The sequence below is a fragment of the Plectropomus leopardus genome, chromosome 12 (genome assembly GCF_026936395.1).
Source record: "Plectropomus leopardus strain MGB_pleo_1.0 chromosome 12, ASM2693639v1, whole genome shotgun sequence".
NCBI lineage: Eukaryota > Metazoa > Chordata > Actinopteri > Perciformes > Serranidae > Plectropomus > Plectropomus leopardus.
The window spans coordinates 33,257,689-33,280,894 of NC_142187.1; the positions used below are offsets into that span (position 1 = coordinate 33,257,689).

General features: G+C 37.9%; 1 protein-coding gene across 6 annotated transcripts in view; it reads left to right on the plus strand.

The window, feature by feature from the left end:
* sugt1 (SGT1 homolog, MIS12 kinetochore complex assembly cochaperone) overlaps nt 1-23,206 on the plus strand; it is a 53,550-nt gene that overhangs the window by 13,143 nt on the left and 17,201 nt on the right. For 2 of the 6 annotated variants that reach the window (XM_042497560.2, XM_042497561.2), the window contains one exon: nt 619-4,108. In XM_042497560.2, coding sequence (XP_042353494.2) covers nt 619-1,216 — 598 coding nt within the window. In that variant the 3' untranslated portion in view covers nt 1,217-4,108. Of the gene's footprint in view, nt 1-618; nt 4,109-6,024; nt 6,185-6,263; nt 6,313-7,264; nt 7,356-8,009; nt 8,080-8,768; nt 8,840-10,844; nt 10,899-13,082; nt 13,112-13,324; nt 13,351-14,524; nt 14,622-18,379; nt 18,488-23,206 lie in introns of those variants that run through there. The other 4 variants (XM_042497877.2, XM_042497875.2, XM_042497876.2 and 1 more) reach the window with 4 other exon arrangements.

Here is a 23,206-nt window from a genome sequence, read left to right on the forward strand (position 1 = left end):
TATTCTAGAAATGTCCTTTAATCCTAGAAACATCCTAAAATCCGAAAATTTTTTTCGAAAATCCTTCAAACATCCTAAAATCCAAATATTTTTCCAAAATCCTACAAATGTCCCAAAATCCTACAAATATCCTAAAATCTTAAAAACCGCCAAGATGGCCCGTCTGAGAAAAGTCCTTGAATACTAGAAATGTTCTAAAATCCAATAAATGTCCAAAAATCTGAAAAATGTCAAAGTCCAAAAAATTTCCTGAAATCCTACAGATGTCCCAAAATCCTAGAAACATCCTAAAATCCTAAAAACTGCCTAAAATCCCAGAGATGTCCTGAAATCCTAGAAATGTCCTAAAATACTAGAAACGTCCCAAAATCCAAGAAATGTCTTAAAATTTGAAAAATGTCCTAAAATCCTCGAGATTTTCTAGAACCATGCATGAGGCTGCTGCGACTGGCCCCTGGCCTCTTATCATTTTGCAGAAGTGGCCCCCAAACAAAGTGAGTTGTGTCCCTGCTCTGGGTATTTGTATGTAAATAGTTTTTAACCCCTGAAGCCGCTTCACTGTAAACATGGCAGATGTGTGGTGTGTTTTATTGATCCTGAACCTTCGTGTCCGTGCAGGTACTACTACCAGAGAGGCATCCTGAACAAGGTTGAGGGCCAGCGTCTCGTCTACCAGTTCACCTCTCTGCCCAAAGACATGATTTACATCACCGATGGCGACGGCATCAAAGAGGAGGAGGATGACGATGACAATAGCAACAACGATGACGGTGCCAGTGATGACTCCGACGACAGCACAATACTGTCGAGTGACCAATCAGTGGAGGAGGAAGACTCGCACCCACCACAGAAGAAAACGTCGCCCGGCTCCGTCCGAGCCCCGGCGACCCAGCGGACCAGGCCGGCTCCCAGGCCCTCAATGCAGCGCGACACCATCCTGCGACCTGCCAGCACCAGCCTGATCCAGGAGCAGCACCTGCCCATCGTGTCCGCTGAGATGCTGCGGACCCTCCAGAACCTGCAGAAGGTCCAGTCCCTGCAGCCCGCCGGCCACGCCTCCGTCTTCAAAACAGCTCAGCTGCTGGGGAGTCTGTGCGAGCGGCAGGCCGCCGCTCAGGGGTCTGCGGACAGTGACGGTGCACCGGGTGAAAAGTCTCACCCAGGATACAAAGTGGAGACTCCACAGCTGGTGCCTCTAACGAGCTCTGACCAATAGAAAGAGACCAAACACACACGCACACACACTCCACTGACTCAGGACCAGTTACAGAGCTTTGCTGTGGCCATGTCGGCACACCGGAGCCTTTATTTCTTCAGCGCGTAAGAGAGGGCGCAATGATTGAGGATTATTTTTGTATTTTAGATTAAATTGTGAATTGGTTACAAAAGTAATTTGAGATCACTGCTTCCTCTCTGACATCTGAGTCGGCAGGAAACTGGCAGAAACCAAAAATCACAACATTTATCAGTTTACTTTCTAAGAGACTTTAAAAGCTGCTGTGCTTTATCTCAGCCCTCTGCAGCTCTTCTGTTCACACCTGGTGTGAACGGGCATCCTGGGTGATCCCATCAAGAGTGCACAGCTCAGTGTTTCTCTGTTCACACCTGGCCTTAGAAAACGTCTCGACTTTCCACTGGGTAGGTAGGTATTCGATTTTTCATTCAGGCATGACGAATGTTGTTTCAGTGTTTGTGATCCTGCTGCTGCACCTGTCACACACACAGAGACAGGAATTATCATTTTAGCCAACGGTTATTTATTAACGGGTTCAGTGACTGAGTCGGGCCGTTTCCGTGTCGTCTGAGCTGCAGGAGAAACATTTGAGCTCTCTGCAGCTCACGCCAAGAACAGCTCTGACCCGCAGCACAGAGCAGGTCAAAATAATTACCCTCCAAAATGAAGGCACTTATTATTTCAGATACACAACGAAATTTAGCAAACAAATTTAAAGCACTGGACTAAACGTGACAAACTATAAAGTGTCACAATCGATGTCAAGCAGTCGGAGGCACACCGGGCGCTCCGTCACGTAACACTCCGTGGTGCACGGTGTCTCTCTGTCCTGACTGAAAACCGTTGGGATGAGAACGTGCTGCTCCCTCACTGCTCGGGCGATGCTGTGACCCTACGTGATGGTGAAGCCGTGAAGTGCACGGTCTGTTTGTCACCCAAGCTCTCTCCCCCCAAAATATGAGATGACTGCGTTTCCAGCAGCATGGCGATGGATGTTCAAAACATCATCAGCCACCGCACTAGAGTCATTATTTCCAATCAAAGGTGACAAAGGCGTCTTATGCAAGCGATAAAGGAAAGGCGAGCCCCTTATACGTGGGAGTGACCACGTATGAGGGTTTTCTGGGAGCTGATAGTCCACGATTTCACAGAGGAATTGTGGATTCAAAACTTCCGGATGATCCGATCAACTTTTGAAAAGTTATGTGATTCAGTAACACCTCCGGGAGCCAGTTCCTACCGACAAGCGCATAACCATAGCATCATGTGACCTACAAATGCAAAAAAATACTGTTTTGCGGAATACGTCTTTTTCGAATCTCCTGAAATACCACCTCATGCAAGCGTAAAAAACCTTTCTGCAATAAATGGGAGTATTTTCGAAATTGACGTGTTTCCATTAGCCGTATTTTTTCACTTCAATTTCACTTTGCTTAATGTGAGGGTTAATAAAAACCCGCCTTATATTTATGATGATATTGAAAAACACATCTTCAAGATTTCTAAATTCCCCGTTATAACGTATTACTGTGGAACTGCCCAAGCCTAGTGTGAAATCAGGCATTTCAGGCTGAAACAATCACAAAAACAGCCCGTGAAATCCTGGAGAAACTTATTAACGCATATACTGCGTTAATAAGTTGCAGCCCAGACCCGCTCTGTATTGCTCAAATTAAAGGACACTTTTGGGTTCATTCACACCTTTATTTAAAGCCGTCTGCTTGTGATCTGATCACCCAGGATGCATGTCAATAGCAGGTGTAAATAACGCCTCTGCAGCCTGTAACCAACAGAGACATGCACTGGAACCCACAGCCTCTCTGCACTTCTGCAGACACTCTTCACCTGCGGCGTCAGATGATCTGATGAGCACACTGTGCCCGCCGTCTCTGCCTTTACTCACTTTTTTTTTTACTATCACGCGCTGAATCATTCCTCCGCCTTGAAAACGGCTTTGCACTAATGTTTACCCCTGCTGTATGTTTCTCTTTCCTGTCCCTGCTTCCTGCTAATCATGAGGGAAAACATTCCATATTATTATTATTATTGTTGTTGTATTTTTTTTACTGAATTATGTTGTGAATTGTTGAAAACAAGGGATCACTGTTTTTTTTCTAGAGTAGTAATTGAGCACTGCTGCTGTTTGTAGTTGACGTATCTGCACAGTGGACTTTCCTTTTGTCGACAATCACCAGTGAAATGGCCTTTTTTTATTTAGCCACGTCGTCTTTATACTGCTACTATTTAGCCTCTCTGCTATGCACACACTGTTTACTTATCACACCTATATAGATGCATATATGAACCTCTGAAGATACCTTTATGTATTGTGTGTCGTATACTGTACGTCTGTGAACATGCTCGACTTTGTGCCTTGTTGCCATTTTCTCCCTCAGGTCTCGTACAAATTTAGTTTTTCTGCACAGACTGCTATGCAAAGAGTAAAGCGGCTGGCCCTTTTTTATAACGGACCAACGCAAAGTTCGGTGTTTTCACTTTGGTTGATCTGAGTTCAGCCTCACAAACGGCGCTCCAAATGAAAACCGAGTTTGTGCGGTTTAGGCCGGCTTCTGTGAGGCTAAACTAGTTTTCTGAGATGCTTCTGTGCCTTCGCGCCCTCTGGGAACGCTATGCAAAACTGTTTTCACTTTATTAACGAGTAAAGCGTTCATGTGGAGCCCCCTCTCTTGGCTTATCTGGGGGCCTGTTGATACTGTAAGCCTGACTGATGTGTGAGCTTGTAGCAGAGGGAGAGGTGGAGTTTCCGTTGCCTTATTTTCGCTGTGTTTTGCTTTCATGCAGTCCGGAGGTGTTTAAAGAAAGATAATGGTCTGTTGTGTGAAATAAAGTTAATTTTGTCATTGTCTGTGAAAATCGTCGTTGCTTATTTATTTTTCAGCATCAGTGGTTAAAAGTCTGTAAGTACAAGATATGGAAATTACAAGTTACATTTGTTTTCATTATTGCAACACAGTAGTTTTTTTTTTGAGGACTTGGACTTATTTTTTTTTATCTGTATATTTTGCAATTGTTAATTTTACTGTTTACACACACAAATTACACACACAAAATGACAAATTTTGCATGCAGTGTTACTTGGGGTTATGAAGAAAACTGTGCATCCACAGAAAATTGCCAAATATTGATTGATTTGGGATATTATTTGCTCGGCTATAGGCTAATTCTAACATTAAAAATGTGGACATGGTTATTTAGAGTTCAGTTAAATATTCTCAGTCTGGGGGTTTATTTATTTGTGTGTGTGTGTGGGGGGGGGCAGAAAGCAATGAGCAACTTGACAAGAAATGGCCAAAAATATGCAATAAATTTTCAAAAAGAAAATAATTAATTTGATGAATATAATAATAATAAATGAATAAATAAATAATAACATAACAATAATATGAATGACAATCATAGACATACAAAATATTATATTATAATAATATATGAAAGGATAACAGCACAATTATAATAATAATTAAGAAGAACAATGACAATCATAATCCTAATAAAAAAAAAAAATCTAATTTGTAGATACAAGGTAAATTAATGGATAACAGCACAAAGTTTATCATCATCATCATCATTATTATTATCATTATTATAGTAATAATTTACTGTTAAAGAAATGCAGCATTTAAGGAATGACAGCTCTTCTTTGGCTTTATTTATTTTTGTTTGTTTATTATTATTTACTGAGTGGAGTCTGATTGGAGAGGTGTAAAAATAATAACAATCAGTATAAAAAAAATAAAATATTCTAAATAGTAGAAAAAAAGCAAATGAAAGGATAACAAAGTTTATAATAATAATAATAATAATAATAATAATAATGGTAATAATTTAATGTTAAAGAAATGCAGCATTTAAGAAATGACAGCTCTTGTTTTGCCTTTGTTTATTTTTTTTGTTTATTATTATTTACCTGTCTGAGTGGAGAGCTGTAAAAATAATAATAACAATCAGTATAAAAAAATAAAATATTCTAAATAGTAGATAAAAAGCAAATGAAAGGATAACAGCACAAAGTTTATAATAATAATAATAATAATAATAATAATAATAACAACAACAATAATAATGGTAATAATTTAATGTCAATGAAATGCAGTATTTAGGTAATGACAGTTCTTGTTTTGCCTTTGTTTATTTTTGTTTGTTTATTGTTATTTACCTGTCTGGGTGGAGAGGTGTAAAAATAATAATAACAATCAGTATAAAAAGAAATAAAATATTCTAAATAGTAGATAAAAAACAAATGAAAGGATAACAGCACAAAATTTATAATAATAATAATAATAATAATAATAATAATAATAATAATAATAATAATAATAATAATAATAATAATAATAATAATGGTAATAATTTAATGTCAATGAAATGCAGTATTTAGGTAATGACAGTTCTTGTTTTGCCTTTGTTTATTTTTGTTTGTTTATTGTTATTTACCTGTCTGAGTGGAGAGGTGTAAAAATAATAATAACAATCAGTATAAAAAGAAATAAAATAAAATGAAAGGATAACAGCACAAAATTTATAATAATAATAATAATAATAACAATAATAATCATAATAATAATAATAATAATAACAATAATAATAATAATAATGGTAATAATTTAATGTCAATGAAATGCAGTATTTAGGTAATGACAGTTCTTGTTTTGCCTTTGTTTATTTTTGTTTGTTATTTGTTATTTACCTGTCTGAGTGGAGAGGTGCGCTGACAGTATAAAGCCGTCATGTGGCGCCTCCTCCCGGCCGGCAGGTGGCGCTGTGGCGCGCTGAGCGCTGTGAGCAGCCGGATGTTGACAGGCCTGCTGCTGGGCTCGAGCCGCTGCCGCTGCTAATATCACGTTTCCAGAAGTCTCCGCGTCTTGCTAGAACTTTCTGCCGCTACAGAAACACCGCAGACACCCGCAGCACACCCATGGCAGCCCAACGGCAAGTCAGATCAAACATTTCCATCGTGTTTTGTGAACATTTGAAGTGATTTGCTCGCTAACTGTCGGTCTCTCCGCAGCAGCTTCACCGACAGCTTCATCGACGAGGACCCTCACAGAGCCGTGCAGGTAAACAGCACACAAAAACCAGCTGCCTCTGCTGAAACACGGGCACAAACGCCCGCAGTCGCGCTGTTTAGAGATTAAAATGAGCGTGTTGTCGTTAATGTGACTGTTTCTCACGTTAGCGCCGGTTTTGACTCCTAACAAGCTAATCAAGTTAGCTAGCGTTTGCTGTTAGCATCACTTTGTCAGAACAGGTGTGTCAGTTATTTTACGTTAAATTTCAGTTAATATTACAGTTTTTAAAAACTTTTTGTTTATTCAACATAAAGATAACACATACAGCACACAGTAAGGAGGAGATGATGCAATTTATTCACATACTTATCATACTTTTGGCCTTTTAATGTCCAATTTCAGCAATACTCAGTACATATTAAACGGTAATATTACTTTCCATAATTTATTTATTTATTAGGCATATATCTTCCACTTTCCCGTTTACAGACTAAAGAAAAGAGCTCAAGAAATATACAACTATGACAAAGCAACAACAATAATAATGAATATAAAGTAAAGCTGGAAACAAAACAGAGAGAGAAATTAACAATTTAAAACAAATAAAAAAATGAACAGTATAATTTCTACCTTTTTATCACTTTTTTCCTTCTTTAAAAAAAAAAAAAGTTCTATATACATGTTTTTGAGTGTGTTTTTTTATTCTTGTTTTATGCACCAAACACAGAGGCAAATTCCTTTTACGTGAAAACATACTTGCATAAACTTTAATCTGATTCTGGAGGAGTAAAAAAAAACAAAAAACAGCAATTACATTATTATTTTCCATTTTTAACATATTTTCTTAAAGTAATAGTTGTTTGTGATGATATATCATACAGAAGAGACAAACATGTCAGCCAGTATCATGTTTTATTCTGTTACTTTTCCATCACTATCATAACTCTCTGAATTAAAACCACTTTAAGTGTTCGACTTAAATTCCATATTTTTCCTTCAGGAACTTAATGACGCCTTGCAAGAAGACCCTGACAATGCTGAGTGGTTTTGCCAGCGTGCCTACGCCCACATTCTTCTCAAAAACTACAGCTGTAAGTCTGCAGACTACGCGTACTGACCGACAAGTTAATTACAACACAATCTTTTTGAATAAATATGCACGATTGTTCGCTGTAGTGTTGTCACCGTACTGGAACTTCTAACTGCGCCACAGTACCTCAAAAATGTCAATATTTGTACAATTTTTGATACAGTGAAAAAAATTCCATTGGAGGCATAAAATTTAGGATTTTTTATCATGAAATAAATATAAGAAGACTATAACAAGACTTTGGAAAGAACAGCAGAATGACTGTAGCAAACAGTAATAATAAGAGGGTGAGAAAGAGCAGCTCGTACAGGTGTGGTGATACTGCAGAAAATTAATATTAAAATTGTTTCATATATTCAGAATCCCTGTGCACCAATAAATCAATATTTTAAGTGTTCTCGAATTCGATTTAAAACTGATGTTGCCTTTTTGGTTACCACCCACAATATATCTGGTTATAATTAGTTAAATAATGCCTCTAAACATTAGAGCGGCTGTTGTGGTCCAGACTGCAGAAAACAACATTTCCTATGAGATGCCTAAATTTATAATCCTACTGTTAGCAATCTCTACAGGAATTTGGTTTGATATTAATATACATTTTCTTAGTGATACAGGTTAGATGAAATAACAGTGTTGTTTTTTTTCTCTGCAGGTGCTGTTGATGATGCCAAAAAAGCGCAGCAGCTGAAACCCAGCCTTCCCCTCGCTTTCATGCGAACAGGGTGTGTATGTTCATGAAAATGTGGTGAAATCACACTCACAGGTGTATGTGCTCGATTATTCACTGTTAATGGACCCGGGGACTGTTAGAGCTGCAATGATTAATCAGTTAGTTGTCAACTGTTACATTAATCGGCAGCTAATTTGGTAAATTAAAAAAAAAAAAAAAGTGATTGATTTATCCAGAAAAATAATCGACTGATGAATTGACAAAGAAAATTGCTGCAATGAAAAGTTGCAGCCTAAGTTACTTTGTTTCTGTAACAAAAAATCTGTATCATAACGTTGATTGGTAATAATAAAAAAATATAATTTAGTAATAATGATAATGATAATAATAACGTGGATTTACATAGTGCCTTTTAAGGTACCCGCAACAAAAATAAGTAAATAAATAGACAAATAAAATAAATAAAAAACAAAACAAGAACAGAATAATTACAATTTTCAACACGTGTGATTACATACAACTTTTTCACAGTCACATCTGCTATGAAATTTAAACAAATTATTCCTGTTTTGGAAGTTTGGAGTGACGTTTCGGCAAATATCTCGATCTGTTCCGACGCTAGTTATTTAACTTTTAAAAAGGTACATGATCCAAATTTTGCGTGTCAGAGGAGGTCACATTTATTTTTCCATCACGATCTGATCTGAGTACAAGTGCCGTGTTTTTCTCTCCGAACTGCAGAATCGCAGAATACCACCTGAGCCACTTTGGGCCAGCGCAGGCAGCGTTCACTCAGGGACACCAACTGGACGGTGAGTACAGCCGCGGTCGACCTCGGCGACAAACTCTGCCGCTCAGCTCTCTATAAAGTGTCACGACTGTTTCGGTAATTTTCTTTTAACTTCTTCCCATGTTTTTGGAAGAAATCGAGTCCGTTTGTTAAGGGTGAAGAAAGAAAAGCCGCATTTTCAACCCTTCAAACACTGAGCTTTATCGAGTCTTTTTTTACTTTTTAAGGGCTGCGACTAACAATAATTTCCATTATGGGATAATCTGCAGATTACATTCTGGAGCAATTTGGTTCAGAAATGGTGAAAAATGCAGACATGAAAAGAAAAGAAGTTAATATCAGATTGCAGATGTCATCTTGGAGAGTTTCTTTACAGCCTCATTAAAATAAACATAAAAGGCTGCTTTTTTTTTGGTGTTGCATCACATCCTTCAGCGGGGCTGAAAATGTTGATGGCTTTGTTTGTTTTCAGTTAAGTAACATCAGGCCTCATGATGATGTTACAAAAGAGCTGTTGTGCATTTTGGGCTTTTAAGACCCAAAATAGCCTGGATTTGGTTTGGCTCTCGGGATCCCTCCAAGATGTGTCAGATAGGGATAAAAAACATTTTAATCCAGTAACTTCAAGTGTTACTAGAAGTGCAAACCACGAAAGTTAGTTCAGCCAAAGTCTGTTCACATTTTACTGCAGCTTTAACGTCTCCAGACTGATCATCAAAATGACTTAATTAAAAAGATTTAACCCTTTAACAGGGATTGTGAACCGCACGGTACATTTTTTGCAATCAAATTGCTTCATTAAAAAACAATTTAACTGTCAAAACCCAATTTAATTTTATACAGATGTTTTTGTGTGATACATTTTAGTATTGTGGTTACACTGTAACTCTATTTAATTCTGTTTTTATTATATTAGAATAAATATATGCTTTTTGTCTATCTTACGTTTTAAAAAGTTTTTTTACTAGATTATTATATTTATTTATTTTATATGTTTTTTATATGTTATTTATGTTTTTGTTCATTTTATTAAGTTAAGTCTATTTTCAGATTTTTATTATATAACTCACTAGTTGTTGTTTTATTAATATATTGTATGACGCTACTTTTATTTTCGGATTTCTATTATATTACATTGACTTTTGCACTTTTATCGCACTGTAAAGGTATTTCTTAGTGTTAGTGACTGTTAAAGGGTTAAATATGTGAACGTCCAAAAATCCTCAGTGCTGTCAAAAAGCTGTGGATCGATTTTTAAACTCAATTTGAGTTGAACAAGTTCTGCTTGTAAAATGTGCGTCTTCTTTGATCTGCTGGTAAAACCACCACTAATGTATCAAACACATCTTTTCTTATCTGTAGTTTTTCGCTCTAGAAACAAACCTATTAAATTCATGATGTTGGCCTTCTTCAGAAATTTTTTTATTTTATATTTTTAAGTTACATTTTATACATTGCATAAGGTGCAGTTTTTGTATTACCAATTTACACACTTGGCACATTATCCCTGTTACAATTTAAAGATTTACTTATTCGTGCCAACTGTCTATTACTGAATTTCTTTACATTATATTTTTTACACACTTGCATACTCAGCATATTATACATATTTTATTTTAAATATTGACATACTAGTGCTCATTGTTTACTATTACTGTATTACTGTATATCTTTACACTTATATTTTGTTTTATACTTTACATATATATATATTGTTTTATTTTAACAGTTTACTATTACTTTATTTCTATTTTTAAATACATGTGCTACTAATATTAATTATTTCTACTTGCTGTAATTCTATATACTGGCATCAGAGCGACTGTAATGAACCACAATTTTTTCAGTGTTTGTGATTATTATTCTGATTCTGAATCAAATCACTTCAGACTTCATTACCACCTCAGGGATGCCCCCAAATGCCTTTTTTTTGTCAAATTAAAAATAACCATTTCTTATTTTGTAGTAAGCTGTCTCTTAAAGACACAAAGCAGAAAATGTAAATTCATTTTTGTGTGTGTCCACAGTTTCTGACACATCATTCGAGATCTGGATCAAGCGGTGTGAAGAGATGATGGGAAGTAAGTAACTGAAACTTCTATAATGTGTGTATTTTAGTTAACGTTAGACCAGTATTGAAAGCTGTTGTTGGTCTTGGACATTAAACAGACTTTAAAGGTCCGGTGTTTCGGGTTTAGGCGGATATATTGGCAGAAATTTAATTTAATATAATAAGTATATTTTCTGTAGTGTATAATCTCATGGACGATATATTTAATACGCTCGAGGTATTGCGACTTGTTCCATGTGCAATATATAAAATGACTATTGTGAACACTGAGCATAAATTGTGATGTTATTTTTAGGAGCCACCGGCATTTTGGTTATCTCGCTGTCTCCTGTGGCTCTCTGCCTCTCACAGACACACACAGCAGGGCTTTTGCAGAGCTCCAGATTGTGACTATTTAGTCACATTTTGCGACTATGGGCACTACTGCGATCTGCAGATACTATTAATATTTGAACTGGAGCTGTTAGTTTGTTTCCAGCTTACAGAGAATTAATCATCATGTTAAACTGCTCTGCGGTAGCAGTCTAACTCAGTGGGTCGTAGTGTGAGCAGGTGAGGCGTGTGTTCGTTTCTGCAGAGCTCGGATCGTGACTATTTAGTTACATCACCACTGTGACTTGCAAATATTATTAATTTATGAACTGCAGAGCTGTTGTTTGTTGTCCGCTCACAGTGAATGAATCCTTAAAGGCGCCGCAGCGTCTGTTTAACTGTCTGCTAACGCTAACATGTTGAACTGAAGCTTCAAGTGTACAACAAAAACATTAACATTTCCTGCCTGAGACTAGCCAGCCTTCAGAGTAAAAGCACCATATGTCCCGCTTTGATTTATTTAATTATAACAATACTTTTTAAAATTCCAGTATAAAAGTACTTTACTTAACTTCCTCATCACCATATTTTGTCAAATGTTATTATAACAGTTGTGTTTTTAACTTTAATTTTTGAGCATTTAAAAATGTCGCGATATATATTAGATACTGCAATACAGCCTGAAAATATCGCAATAACATTTTAAACTCACATCACCCAGACCTACCTTTAATTATTTTAATTTACTGAAAAGGTTCAAAACTGTTAACTATTGGTACACAGTATTGCCTCGGGGTGTTGTATAAATACATTTAAAAAAACACTTTCAGACTTCTATATCTATGACCAGTTGCCCTCCATCTTCGATATGCGATTTCCGCGCTGCTATCAAACACTAAGCTAAATGGCTCAGTCAGGGAGCTGATGAGGCCATCTGATCAAACAAATGAGCTTGCGCACATCCATGAATCCACAGCGCGAGTGTTTAGGCTGAGCCGCTCGGTCCAATAAAAGATGCATGCCATGTCTGGGTGGTGTGTTTCTGTTTTCTGGTGATGCTGGGGCCCTCTGGATCATCTCAAGTAAACAAGAGCATGAGTTTTGACAAACACGCTTCACACCCGCATGCACACGTACTCCCGGGAGCGGTATGATTCATCAGAGTTAACGCTACTGATGTTTGAAAGCTCCCGATGAGACCCAGCTCCTTCGTAGGCTCGCTCACAGACGGCGTGCGCACACATACGCACACACAAACACACACACACACTAAAACTTGAAAGTACCCTACTTGCGCTTGCTCACACCAGCAGCGGTTGTTTCTTCCGGTGACAGTGTGTTTACCACACACATGCACACACACACACACACACACACACACACACACACACACACACACACACACACACACACACACACAGCACCTGGTCCCATCACATGTGGCACCCTGCTTGTTTAAAAGTACACAAACTCTGACACACAGTCTTTTTCTCCACACACACCCCTCCTCACCATTTCAAACGCGACCTCATTAAGACAACATTAACACGCCTCCCGTCATCTCTCTTCCCTCTCCGCGCGCTCTCTCTCTCCGTAATGAAGTCAGTGAATAATGTATGATAGCATGCTGGTAAACGGTGATCAGGCTTGTTTGGGCTCACAGGGCTTTTAATGGGCGTGGATGGACCAGTAAACAAACTGGTGGAGGACGGGAGAGCGTCTGTGTGTCTGTCTGCTGTCATTTCTCTGCAGACAAATATGTGTAAAGTTCTTATAGCTTTGCCGTCAACCTAAAGACTAGAGATCGATTCGGGCAGCTTAAGCAGGGTGTATTTAATGTTTCAACCTGCCGCTCGCTTAAATTTCTCTCCTCTCTTTCCAGATCAGACGCAGACCGACGGCGGCAACAGGGTGAGTTCTCCGCACGGCCAGCTGGGGGCATTGTTGCTCTCAGCATCAGCAGAGACCATCAGCTGTGTGTGTGCTCCTCTTTCAAAGCTTTACTAAGCTTATTTTGTTGTTGTTCTGTTTTGGGTTTTTTCCTGATTTTTGTTTCATCCTTCTGCCTCATCACCACATCTCCCTCTCTAATTGTCATCTCGTCCCGGGGGCTGAATGACCCAGCAGACACCAGCGGCTACAACTGTGAAGTAAGTGCAGAAATGTAAACACGCCTTATCTAGGCATCTGTTTTTAATGTTTATTTTATTTATTATAGCAGAATAATGATTAACGAAGCCTCAGTGTGTCAAAGCAGTCCCGTTCCGTATAACTGTGAATACATTGAATGCATACGAAACATGTTAATGATGCTTCGTATTATTTGAAGTTTTAGATCCCATGAGGTTTATGTATTCATTATAGAAATGCAGGGTTCCTACGGCAGGTTTGGAAATTCATTTTTTTCATCCACCTGCCACTGTGGCTGGTGGATTCGTTAATCTACCAGCCACTCAATAGATCACTTCTGTTTTGGGGTTTTTTGGCTGGTGAATGAAGCAATTCTAACAGCCACTTGTATTTCTTACCAGAGATTAAATATTTCGGCAGACTGTAATTTTTGCAATCTTATAGGTTTAGTACAAGCTACACTCTGCGACCTGTACCTTTGTAAACTTTGGTGTGACATCAAGTACATGGGAGCGGCCAAGTATGATGGATTTCTTGGAGGTGATAGTCCACGATTTCACCGAGGAATTGTGGATTTGTGGAGTTATGCGATGTAATAACACCTCATGTAGCGCCTGCTGCATCATGAAGGAACCAGTTCATACAAACAAGCACACAGCCATAGCATCACGTGACCCATAAAAGCCAAAAAAGTGCAGTTTATTGCTTTAAGTGCAAATTATTACTTTTTTGAATCACCTGAAATACTAGTTCATGTGAATATCAATGCGAAACTGACATGTTTCCATAAGGTGTATTTTATATTCAAATTTCAATTTGCGCAATTCAAGGAGTAATGGAAACCCGCCAAGTGTCACACGAGAGGTTAATGCTGTTGTGTAAAATGTCACACCACATTTGGTTCCATGCTGCCGGCATGCTGTCTAAAATCACACCATGGAACGGCCTGATGCTGCCAATCTGTGTGAAAATGCAAACAAGGCATGAAGAAGGGACCTCATGGCGGCCCTATAGTGCAATCTTTATGTAAGAAGGGCTATAATGAACCATAGGCTGAATCGCTGTATAGTCTTACTCTTTCTAAATTTAAAATAAAGTTATTTAAATGTTTTGGAAATTCTGTAAAAATGTGTGGTGGACAAAAGAAAACATCTTCAGACTTGTTTATCACATTTCTGTGTTTGTTTCTTGCAGACATGACTGGTACCAAACAGAGTCTCAAGTCATCGTCACAGTCATGGCAAAAAATGTACCCAAGGATGGTGTGTGTGTCAACTTCATGGAAAAAGAGGTATAAACACACACACTTAAGTGCTGCATTGAAGTGAAGAGAGTCTGCGTTTGTGTGTGTGTGGAACAGAGATGGGTTCGCTTTTGGGTGTTTCCTCAGGGGGGCCCATTAGATGGGTCTCACACACACACACACACACACACACACACACACACACACACACACACACACACACACACACACACACACACACACACACACACACACACACATGCACGCACAATCCCCATGGACCCAACTATGCCTCCAGTGGTGCCTTGTTAACATTGCCCCCAAAGTACAGATCTAAGAACAATTTACCCTCCCCAGCTTCTCCAACCTCCTAATTGTCTGTAGATAGAAGGCATAACTGATCTCGGATCAGCTGCAGAGCCCTCGGGGGACAACCCTCTTTCTTTCTCTTTTTCTCTTTTCCTTTGCTTCTTTCCACTTCTCCTTCCCTCTCTCAGAGGGGTAACTGCAGGGCACCCCAGGGAGCGGCTTTGTCTTTCCTAATAGAATAACAAACTGAGTTTACCACATTTCAAAAGAAATAGTTCGCTTGCTCCGAATCACGCAGTCACTTGTTAAGCTCGCTCTGTGGTGTGAAGTACAGATAAGTTCATATATTTTTTACTAGGTCAGTATATACAAAAGAAATTAGAGATAAAAGGCAGTGGTTCCAGCTCTTTTCCCCTGGTGGCTGAGCGCGCAGCAGCTGTATACCTTCAGACAGCGCAACTGGAAATGAATATTGAGGCTTTGATAGTTTTGTGCAATTGCCCAAAAGCTACTTGAGCTAACTTTCTAAGCTTTTATCCCCGATGAACTACTTCGTGCATACATTTGGTCCCAAATCAGAAAGTCCACTTTTAGAGAAGTGGTAGGTGTTGAATTGCAAACGATTACAAGTTGAAGTTGTTCCTCCGCAAAAAAAAAAAGAAGAGAAACAGAAGTGATGTTGAGATGATAACAGTCGAGTTATTTCTCATGTGGGCAGTTTTTAGAGCTTCTCTTGCCTGAATGCAGACAGAATTATCGTCCTGTTGCACTCTGTGTCCATCTTCAGTCTGACATTGTGTCCACTCAAAAGCCCCTTCCCCACTGCACAAAAACAGAGATCCAGACTGGGATCAAAGTGGGCGCACATGCGACCATTTTTTGTGACGTTACGACTTAAAATTTCATGAGGTCACATTCATGCGAGTGCATGAGGCTGAAGCCTTTAACAAAGTGACGGATGACTCATTAAAATGGGTCTAATGTACGTTAAATGCACAGTCAGGTAATGTGTAAAGTCAGGTGTTTGAAATGTCTGCATTATCACTGCGCTGCATTTTTAACATTTACAGCTGTAGTACGGTCATGAAAAAGCTGGTAAAGTCATGGGATTTGCAAAAATGAATTTCTTTGGGCCTGGAAAGGTTTTGGAAAATTAAATATACCCTGAAAGTTTTGGAAAAGTCATGGAATTTTGTTTCACAAACCAGTGTAAAAACACACAGTGTGTTTAGAGATTGTTGGAAATGTAAAAATCCAATGATAGTTCCTGTTTTTACAGTTTATTGCTTTGATAAATTGTGTATTTTTTGTGATTATTGAAGAAAAACAAACAGCCAAACATTTTCATTAAAATTTGGCAAAAAACTTCAAATCAAAAAAATTGCATTTTTTTTCTTATTTTTGGGAATTGCCCAAAACTTTTAGAGAAGAAAAAAGCCCCAAAAACTGCCAGAAAAAATGCGTAAAAGAAAGAAAAAGAATTGCCCTTTTTTTTAAAAAAAAAATTGCACAACAAAATAAAAAAAATGCCAACAAAGTTTAAGGGAAAAAAATATTGCCTTAAACTGTTAAACTGTAAAAAAAAATGTTATCTTTAAAAATCACCACAGTCAATCCATAACGTCAAACATGACACAAGAAGAAAAAAAACATGGCATGGACAAAGCAGGCTGTCACCTACATTATTGGGTTTCCTGCCTTTATAAAACCAGGTTACAGCTGATTTCCATGAGAGAGGGGGATGAATTCAGCATCTTTTTAGGTCCACACAGATGGTTAATATGCTGGATTTTCCAGAGTTTTAAGAGTGTCGTGAAATATAAATAAACTGCTATTTCAGGCGATATTGAGAGGACATCGATTCAGAACAGCTTCGATAGCAAGTCCTTATCTAAAGCACTCGCCGTTTTTATAAATGCTTTTTATTGGTAAATGGGCACCGCTTGACAAACACGAAAAAGCACACATCTGATTGTTTTTATCTCAACCAAGAAACTGCAGTTTCATGTCACCTTGCCAGACAAATAATATAATTTGTAATTTGGGGGAGTGAGCCTACCTGGACCTGGACCCAAGAACGTGCTTTCTTTAATATGATGGCAGCATTTGCCAAGTGACAAGTGTGTAAGGAGTGTGAGGATTTGGGCCACAGCCGAGTCCATGTCCCTCTAAACCAACAAGCCGCACGCCCACCGAGTCCCAGTGAGTGACAGGCTGTTAGGAGCTGTCTGACCCCCCTCATCACTGGTCACTCTGTGGCCGGAGGGGACAGGGCGAGGATACTCCTGGCCGACAAAACAGCCGCATCAGATGATTATTCTCACGGACAGGCTGACACCTCCGCCCCCCCCTCGCTTCTTATCTTCCTCTTTGTTTGGTGTGTTTTCCAAAGGCTGCGGTTAAGCAAAATTAAAATATTGACGATACAGTTTCAGCACAGGGATTGTTACTTTATTATTTAGCCTGGAAGGATGATTCACATCATAATTATGGCGCTACCTTGAATTAGACTCAACATTTTTGTTTGTTTTTCAAGTTGCCTCCTGCTTAACCCTTTGAAACCTGGACTTCACCTTTATTGTGCAGCATTCAAACACGTTTACATGTATTTAAACCTTCAAAATCGGAGCAAATTGGTCTGCTTTCCTTTGAAAACAAGGGAAAAAAGGTAATGAGCAATTCCACAAGGAGTGGTCCACTAATTGCAAAACAGTTAGTAGAAGCTAGAGAAAAATGTCCCAAAAACTATGTGTATAATTATTAAAATTATATATTTAAAATTATTTTACAGAATTATTATTGTTTGAAGCATTTTTTCAAGTCATTTCATTTATTTCTCTTAATTTCAAGACAGTTTTCTTGTACTTTTGTTTTGCTAATTTGTGTCTCCTTTCTGCTGAAAGTGCTTATTGCTCTGACTAAACCAACTAAGTTTTTGAAGATTTTATGTGGGGTTTTTTCAATGTGTTTTTCTTTTGGAAACATAGGGGAAAAGGTAATGAGCAGCTTTGTAAGAAGTGTCCCAGTAATTGCATGAAATAAGTAGGTTTTGAAAAATATTTTTAAAGATGGGGAAAAATGACAAAAAAAAATTGTTTACAGTTATTAGAATTATATATTTAAAATTATTTTACAAAATTACCACATATAAACACTTATTTCCATGTCATTTCTTTTTCTTTTTCTCAATTTCAAGGTCATTTTCTTGTAACTTCACTTTTTTTAACAATTTTTTGTGTCATTTCTGCTGAAGTTGCTTATTGCTCTGAATGTACCCAAGTTTTCTAAGTTTTTGTTTTCTTTTTTCAATGTGTCTCTTATATTTCAGTCAGTATATTTCACTCCCATATATGCTTAGTCTGTTTTAGAAAAGTTACAAATAAACCCGATTCTTATTCTGAAAGACATCAAGCCAGTGAGCTCAGGTCTGAAAGGGTTAATTTAATAGAAACCAATGAGGGGTCATGTCTAACGTCTGGTGTCTGTGGTCCCTTTAGCTCGCTGCTACGATACAGCTGGCATCAGGAGACAACCACAACCTCGACCTGCACCTCCTGCACGCCATCATCCCCGAACAGAGCAACTTCAAGATCCTCAGCACCAAGGTATCACACTCGACCTCTGCTAGTCCAGTTACTGTGTTTTTGATGCATTAAAATCAACAGAGTCCACTTTTTAGGATTTTAACATTTAGCATTTTAAGTTATTTCCACATTCACATACTCACATTAACTTATTATAAAATTTTTTGTCTAAAAAATCAAATGTGGTGCTAAAAATTATTTGTTTTTGTTTGTGAAATTGGTACCCCCTTAGTTGCTAGCAGACTAGTAACCATTCCTCATACATAACATACAAATACATAAACATTACCCCCAAAACACCCAGAAACCCACCCAGCACACACTATTTTACCCCTAATTTATCCCAAACTATTATAGTCCAAGTGTGATGTCCCAAGTCATACAAAGAAAAAAAGAAAAAAGTAGCCAACATCCTAAAAACAAGTGCAGTTTGAAATTTATTCATTGAACAAGCAGGCTTCAGTCCATTTATTCAAAGTTAATATCAGAAAAATCAGCTAAATTTGTCTCCGAGCAGCTGTCCCGACACCAAGCTGTCCGTGGAAACTCACACTGACACCAAAAGCTTTCAACGGTGTGTTAAACCTGTTAATTATCCCTCACTGATGTCATTTGCATGCACAAAATATTCAGCTCTTTGTCCTTATTCTGAAAACACAATATTTCTTTATTATTAAGCTGTTTACGTGCATAATGAAAATGAATATTCCACTAATATTCCTGTTTACATGCAGCCTGTGCGTACTTCAATTAACGTGCCCAAACGTGACGTTCATCACGTCAACGTATAGAAAAGTGGAACAGCTGGTGCAGTTTGTTATTTTCCTTCATGCGTCAAAATAAGATTATTATCAAACTCTCCTCCTGCTGGCCGACTTTTTCGACCGTGAGATCACACACAGCGGCCTCCGTCTTTGATGTGTATCACCTTCTTGAGCAGGTCACCGTTTTCACTGTTTTGATTTTTGCACATATCAAAAAACCTGCTGTTTTCAAGTCTTTCATAACGTTTAAAAGTAGCTGTGTTTCTTCCTCTGACTGGAAATATTTGCTTTTCTTTTGCCATCTCAACTCTAAAGCCTCGCAAACTGTTGTTTTGTATATAACAAATCCATTTTAACGCAGAGCAGAGCGTAAACGGACAAGAGGCCGCGCGTCGCAAACTGTGATGCAAACACCAACTGAGACGCATATTCCAAATGTGCTGTAAAGACGTCCAAATAATGCTATCAAAACCCAAATACTACATATATACAGATATATACATATCCCACGTCTTAAATGGGAAATGCTAAATTTGGAAAAAGGCCTAATTTGCATAATTCAGACAGAATGTGCTGTTTACATGACTCGTATCAAACTCAAAATATTGTCATATTCAGAGTAACAGTGGAATATTTTCTCACATATAAAATTAGCCTGTTTGTATGTGTGTATGTGTGTATGTGTGTTTGTTTGTGTGTGTGTGTGTGTGTGTGTGTGTGTGTGTGTGTGTGTGTGTGTGTGTGTGTGTGTGTGTGTGTGTGGGCGCGCTCTCACCAACTGTTCTCAAACTCCTGCAGCAGTCGTCTCATGGTGTCTCATAGTAAACCGGCAGAGAGCGACAGCCGGTAAACGAGGCAGCGTGTTGCATGGTCCTCTAAAATGAAACAAGATTTTATCCATGTAAACGGGAAAAAAAAAGAAAGAAAGAAAAGTCATGGTATGAGATTTGGTAGCGATTACTCTTAACTGACGTCTACGTTAAGCACTTAAGTATTCATGTCCATTCCTAATTTTAACATTAGCAGCTTTGCATATTTTACATTCTGGCATACATGTTATATGAGTATTTTTGACAGGTTTAACAGACATTTTAACGTGACAGATGACGTGCTTGTGAACCAGAGACACAGGCGTGTGCACGGGCCCCGTGGATCCTTAATAAGTCTGTTAAAGGCACTGAATTAATTCATCTTAAATTAGGGCCATGATAGGTATTAAACTGAATTAAATTTAATCTAAAGAAGTCTTAAAAATTGCTCAGACAAGGAAAGTTGGATTTTTATTATTTTTTTCTGACATTGCATTGTACAAATAGTAAATAATTGGCAACATCATTATCTTTTTTTTAATGATTTCATAAATTCCTTTTCTTAATCTCATAATGATGAGAATCCCGATTGTGGAAATGAGATAGAGAAACTCAAAATCGCCCAGAAAACCAGCTAAATATTTCTCTCTTCTGTCCATAAACCCAATATATTATCTACGTCAAACGCTGGAAAAAACATTGTGGAAGTGGAACTACAATGAAAAAATTACATTATCATACAAGTATCTGTATTTTCACTGGACAAAAAAAGTAAAGTAATGATTTATTTTGCATAAACATTTGGGAAAAACAAAATTTTCAATTTTGGTCATTAGAAAATTGGTTTTAATTCCGAGTGGCATTAAAAAGGTCTGAAATCTGTCTCGCTTTAAGCTGGAGGAACCTGAGTGTATGTCAGACCTGCATGTTTTCAACAACACAAGTTGCATTTAATAGTCCATCGTACACTTAAAGACATATGAATGTAATGTAGTGCAATTTTATTTCGATAGGGAAAGTGTACCATAAAACATTAAATTATTATATAAAACAAGGAGAGATGCACTCTTACGGTGACCTCGACTGACCAACACGCTGTAACTGAAAATAATAAAACGGCCTCAAACTAAGCAGATGAAGAAGTTGCAAGAATACAGTTGGTCACAGACATTTAATTTCTGAATATCCGATTTTTCGGAGGTTTATTTAAGTCAAAGGAGAGTCAGGGGAATGTGTTTTTTCCTCTGCGGGAGTCACGAAATAACAAGGAGCTTAACAAATGGGTCATTTTCCAGATTATTCTGCACAACCTGTTTCATACAGTAGTAAGAAGTGGAGGTTTTCAGATGTTTTTCTCCACCGCGCGCAGCTGTAGAGGAATATAAAACTGTTTACCACTTTTCTGAAGTGAAAAACATAAACAAACAAGGAAGAAACAACATTTTTTTGGGTCACGGAAGTACTCAAACTAAGTTTTTGAAAGTCGATGAGAAGTCGTGGAATTTTTTCACTCAGGATCAGTGAACGACTGTAGCCTCGCCGTCCCAGTACTTACTCTCAACAATAAAGAAGCAGACTATTAAACATGTCAGGAACATTTTTTATGCCCCTATAAAGAGAATATGATGAAGTAATGTCACACTGGAGGAATGAGGGGTCTTCTGACTGCGCTTCAGATCTGTGGACTGCAGTTTTGCAGTAGAGCATCGAACGACGTGTTAATATCTTTGTGTATTCAGGCAAAGTAATACTTGATTATTTTTGTGTCTTTGTTAAAAATGTAACGTAAAACGTCAGATAAGAAGAAAACCACGCCGATGCGAGTTTAAGCAGCTCACTGAAATTGTGACTGATCATTATACCACTCTGAGATTAACATCTTAATCTCCTCAATAATTTAAAGCGCTGTAAAGTAGGCTGTCACTACCTATAATTCCTTAATGCTGGTAAAGCTCACTGTAGCTGCGGTAGAAATGAGAAAATCCACTCTCGCTGCGTGCAGTGTGGCTCCTGTGGAGACGTTAACGCGGTTCATCTGAGCAGCGAACAGGAAACTCGCACATATGCACAAATCCTCACTCCTACACACACACACACACACACACACACACACACACACACACACACACACACACACACACACACAGGGCTGTAGTCCTCGGCACTGTTTAAGGTGATTATGGGCCTAATGAGTAGGAAGGGCACTTTTTACTATAGACTAATTAGCGTGTATTACAGAGGATGTCGGCTAATGAGAGCGCTGGCTGAGTGTGTGCTGATTCAGGGTTTCGACCACTGTCAGGTTGCAGCCTGAGGATCAAGTGGCAGGTTTTTTGTGTGTGAGTTGTTTTGATTGTTTTTTTTAATCGTTAAGGAGGAGGGATTCGTCTTTTAGGCCATTGATCGCGCCGCTCTTGCCAATACAGTTCAGCGTGAAGCTCTGCTTTGTTCCTGCGTATTCCCAACAGCTATTGTTGTGATGATGCTGATGATCGTTGCAGTTTGTGGGCACAGCTTCTTCCAAAGCATCTGTGTCCTATTATAAGAAACTCAACAAAAACACATTAAATTGTGATTTATAGTTAGTAAAATGATAATTAACCATGCTTTTTTAAAAACTTTTTTTGTGTTTTCAATTATAAGAGATAAAACATATAAATGAGATAGTCTTGGCAGCAACTGTGTATATACCATAAAATGAAAAGGCAAACCAAAAACCAAACCAAACTAAATCCCCAAAACAAAGACAAACCACAACACCAAAGCAAAACAAACTAAATTAAACCAAACTAAACTAAATTAAACAGGTGATTTTATTGTTCTTGTCGACTTCTAAAAGTTTAATTTCTATTCGTTAATCAATGATTTATTTAAAAAAATTTTTTAAAAAAGACTCTTGGCGATAAGATGTTGTCCAAAAACATCACAATACTTTGCTATAATTTACACTCACCTAATACTCATTTGTACTGAATAGAGCTTGAATGCATCATAGTGTAAACCACAACCAAAAGCCAATACAGAAACAAACCACAACACAACACAACAAACTAAACTCAATTAAACTGTTGATTTTATTGTTCTAGAAGGCTGCCAAAAGTTAAATTTGTATTTGTAATATCAAATTTATTTAATTAAAAAACAAAAACATGAAACTTGGTGTTACG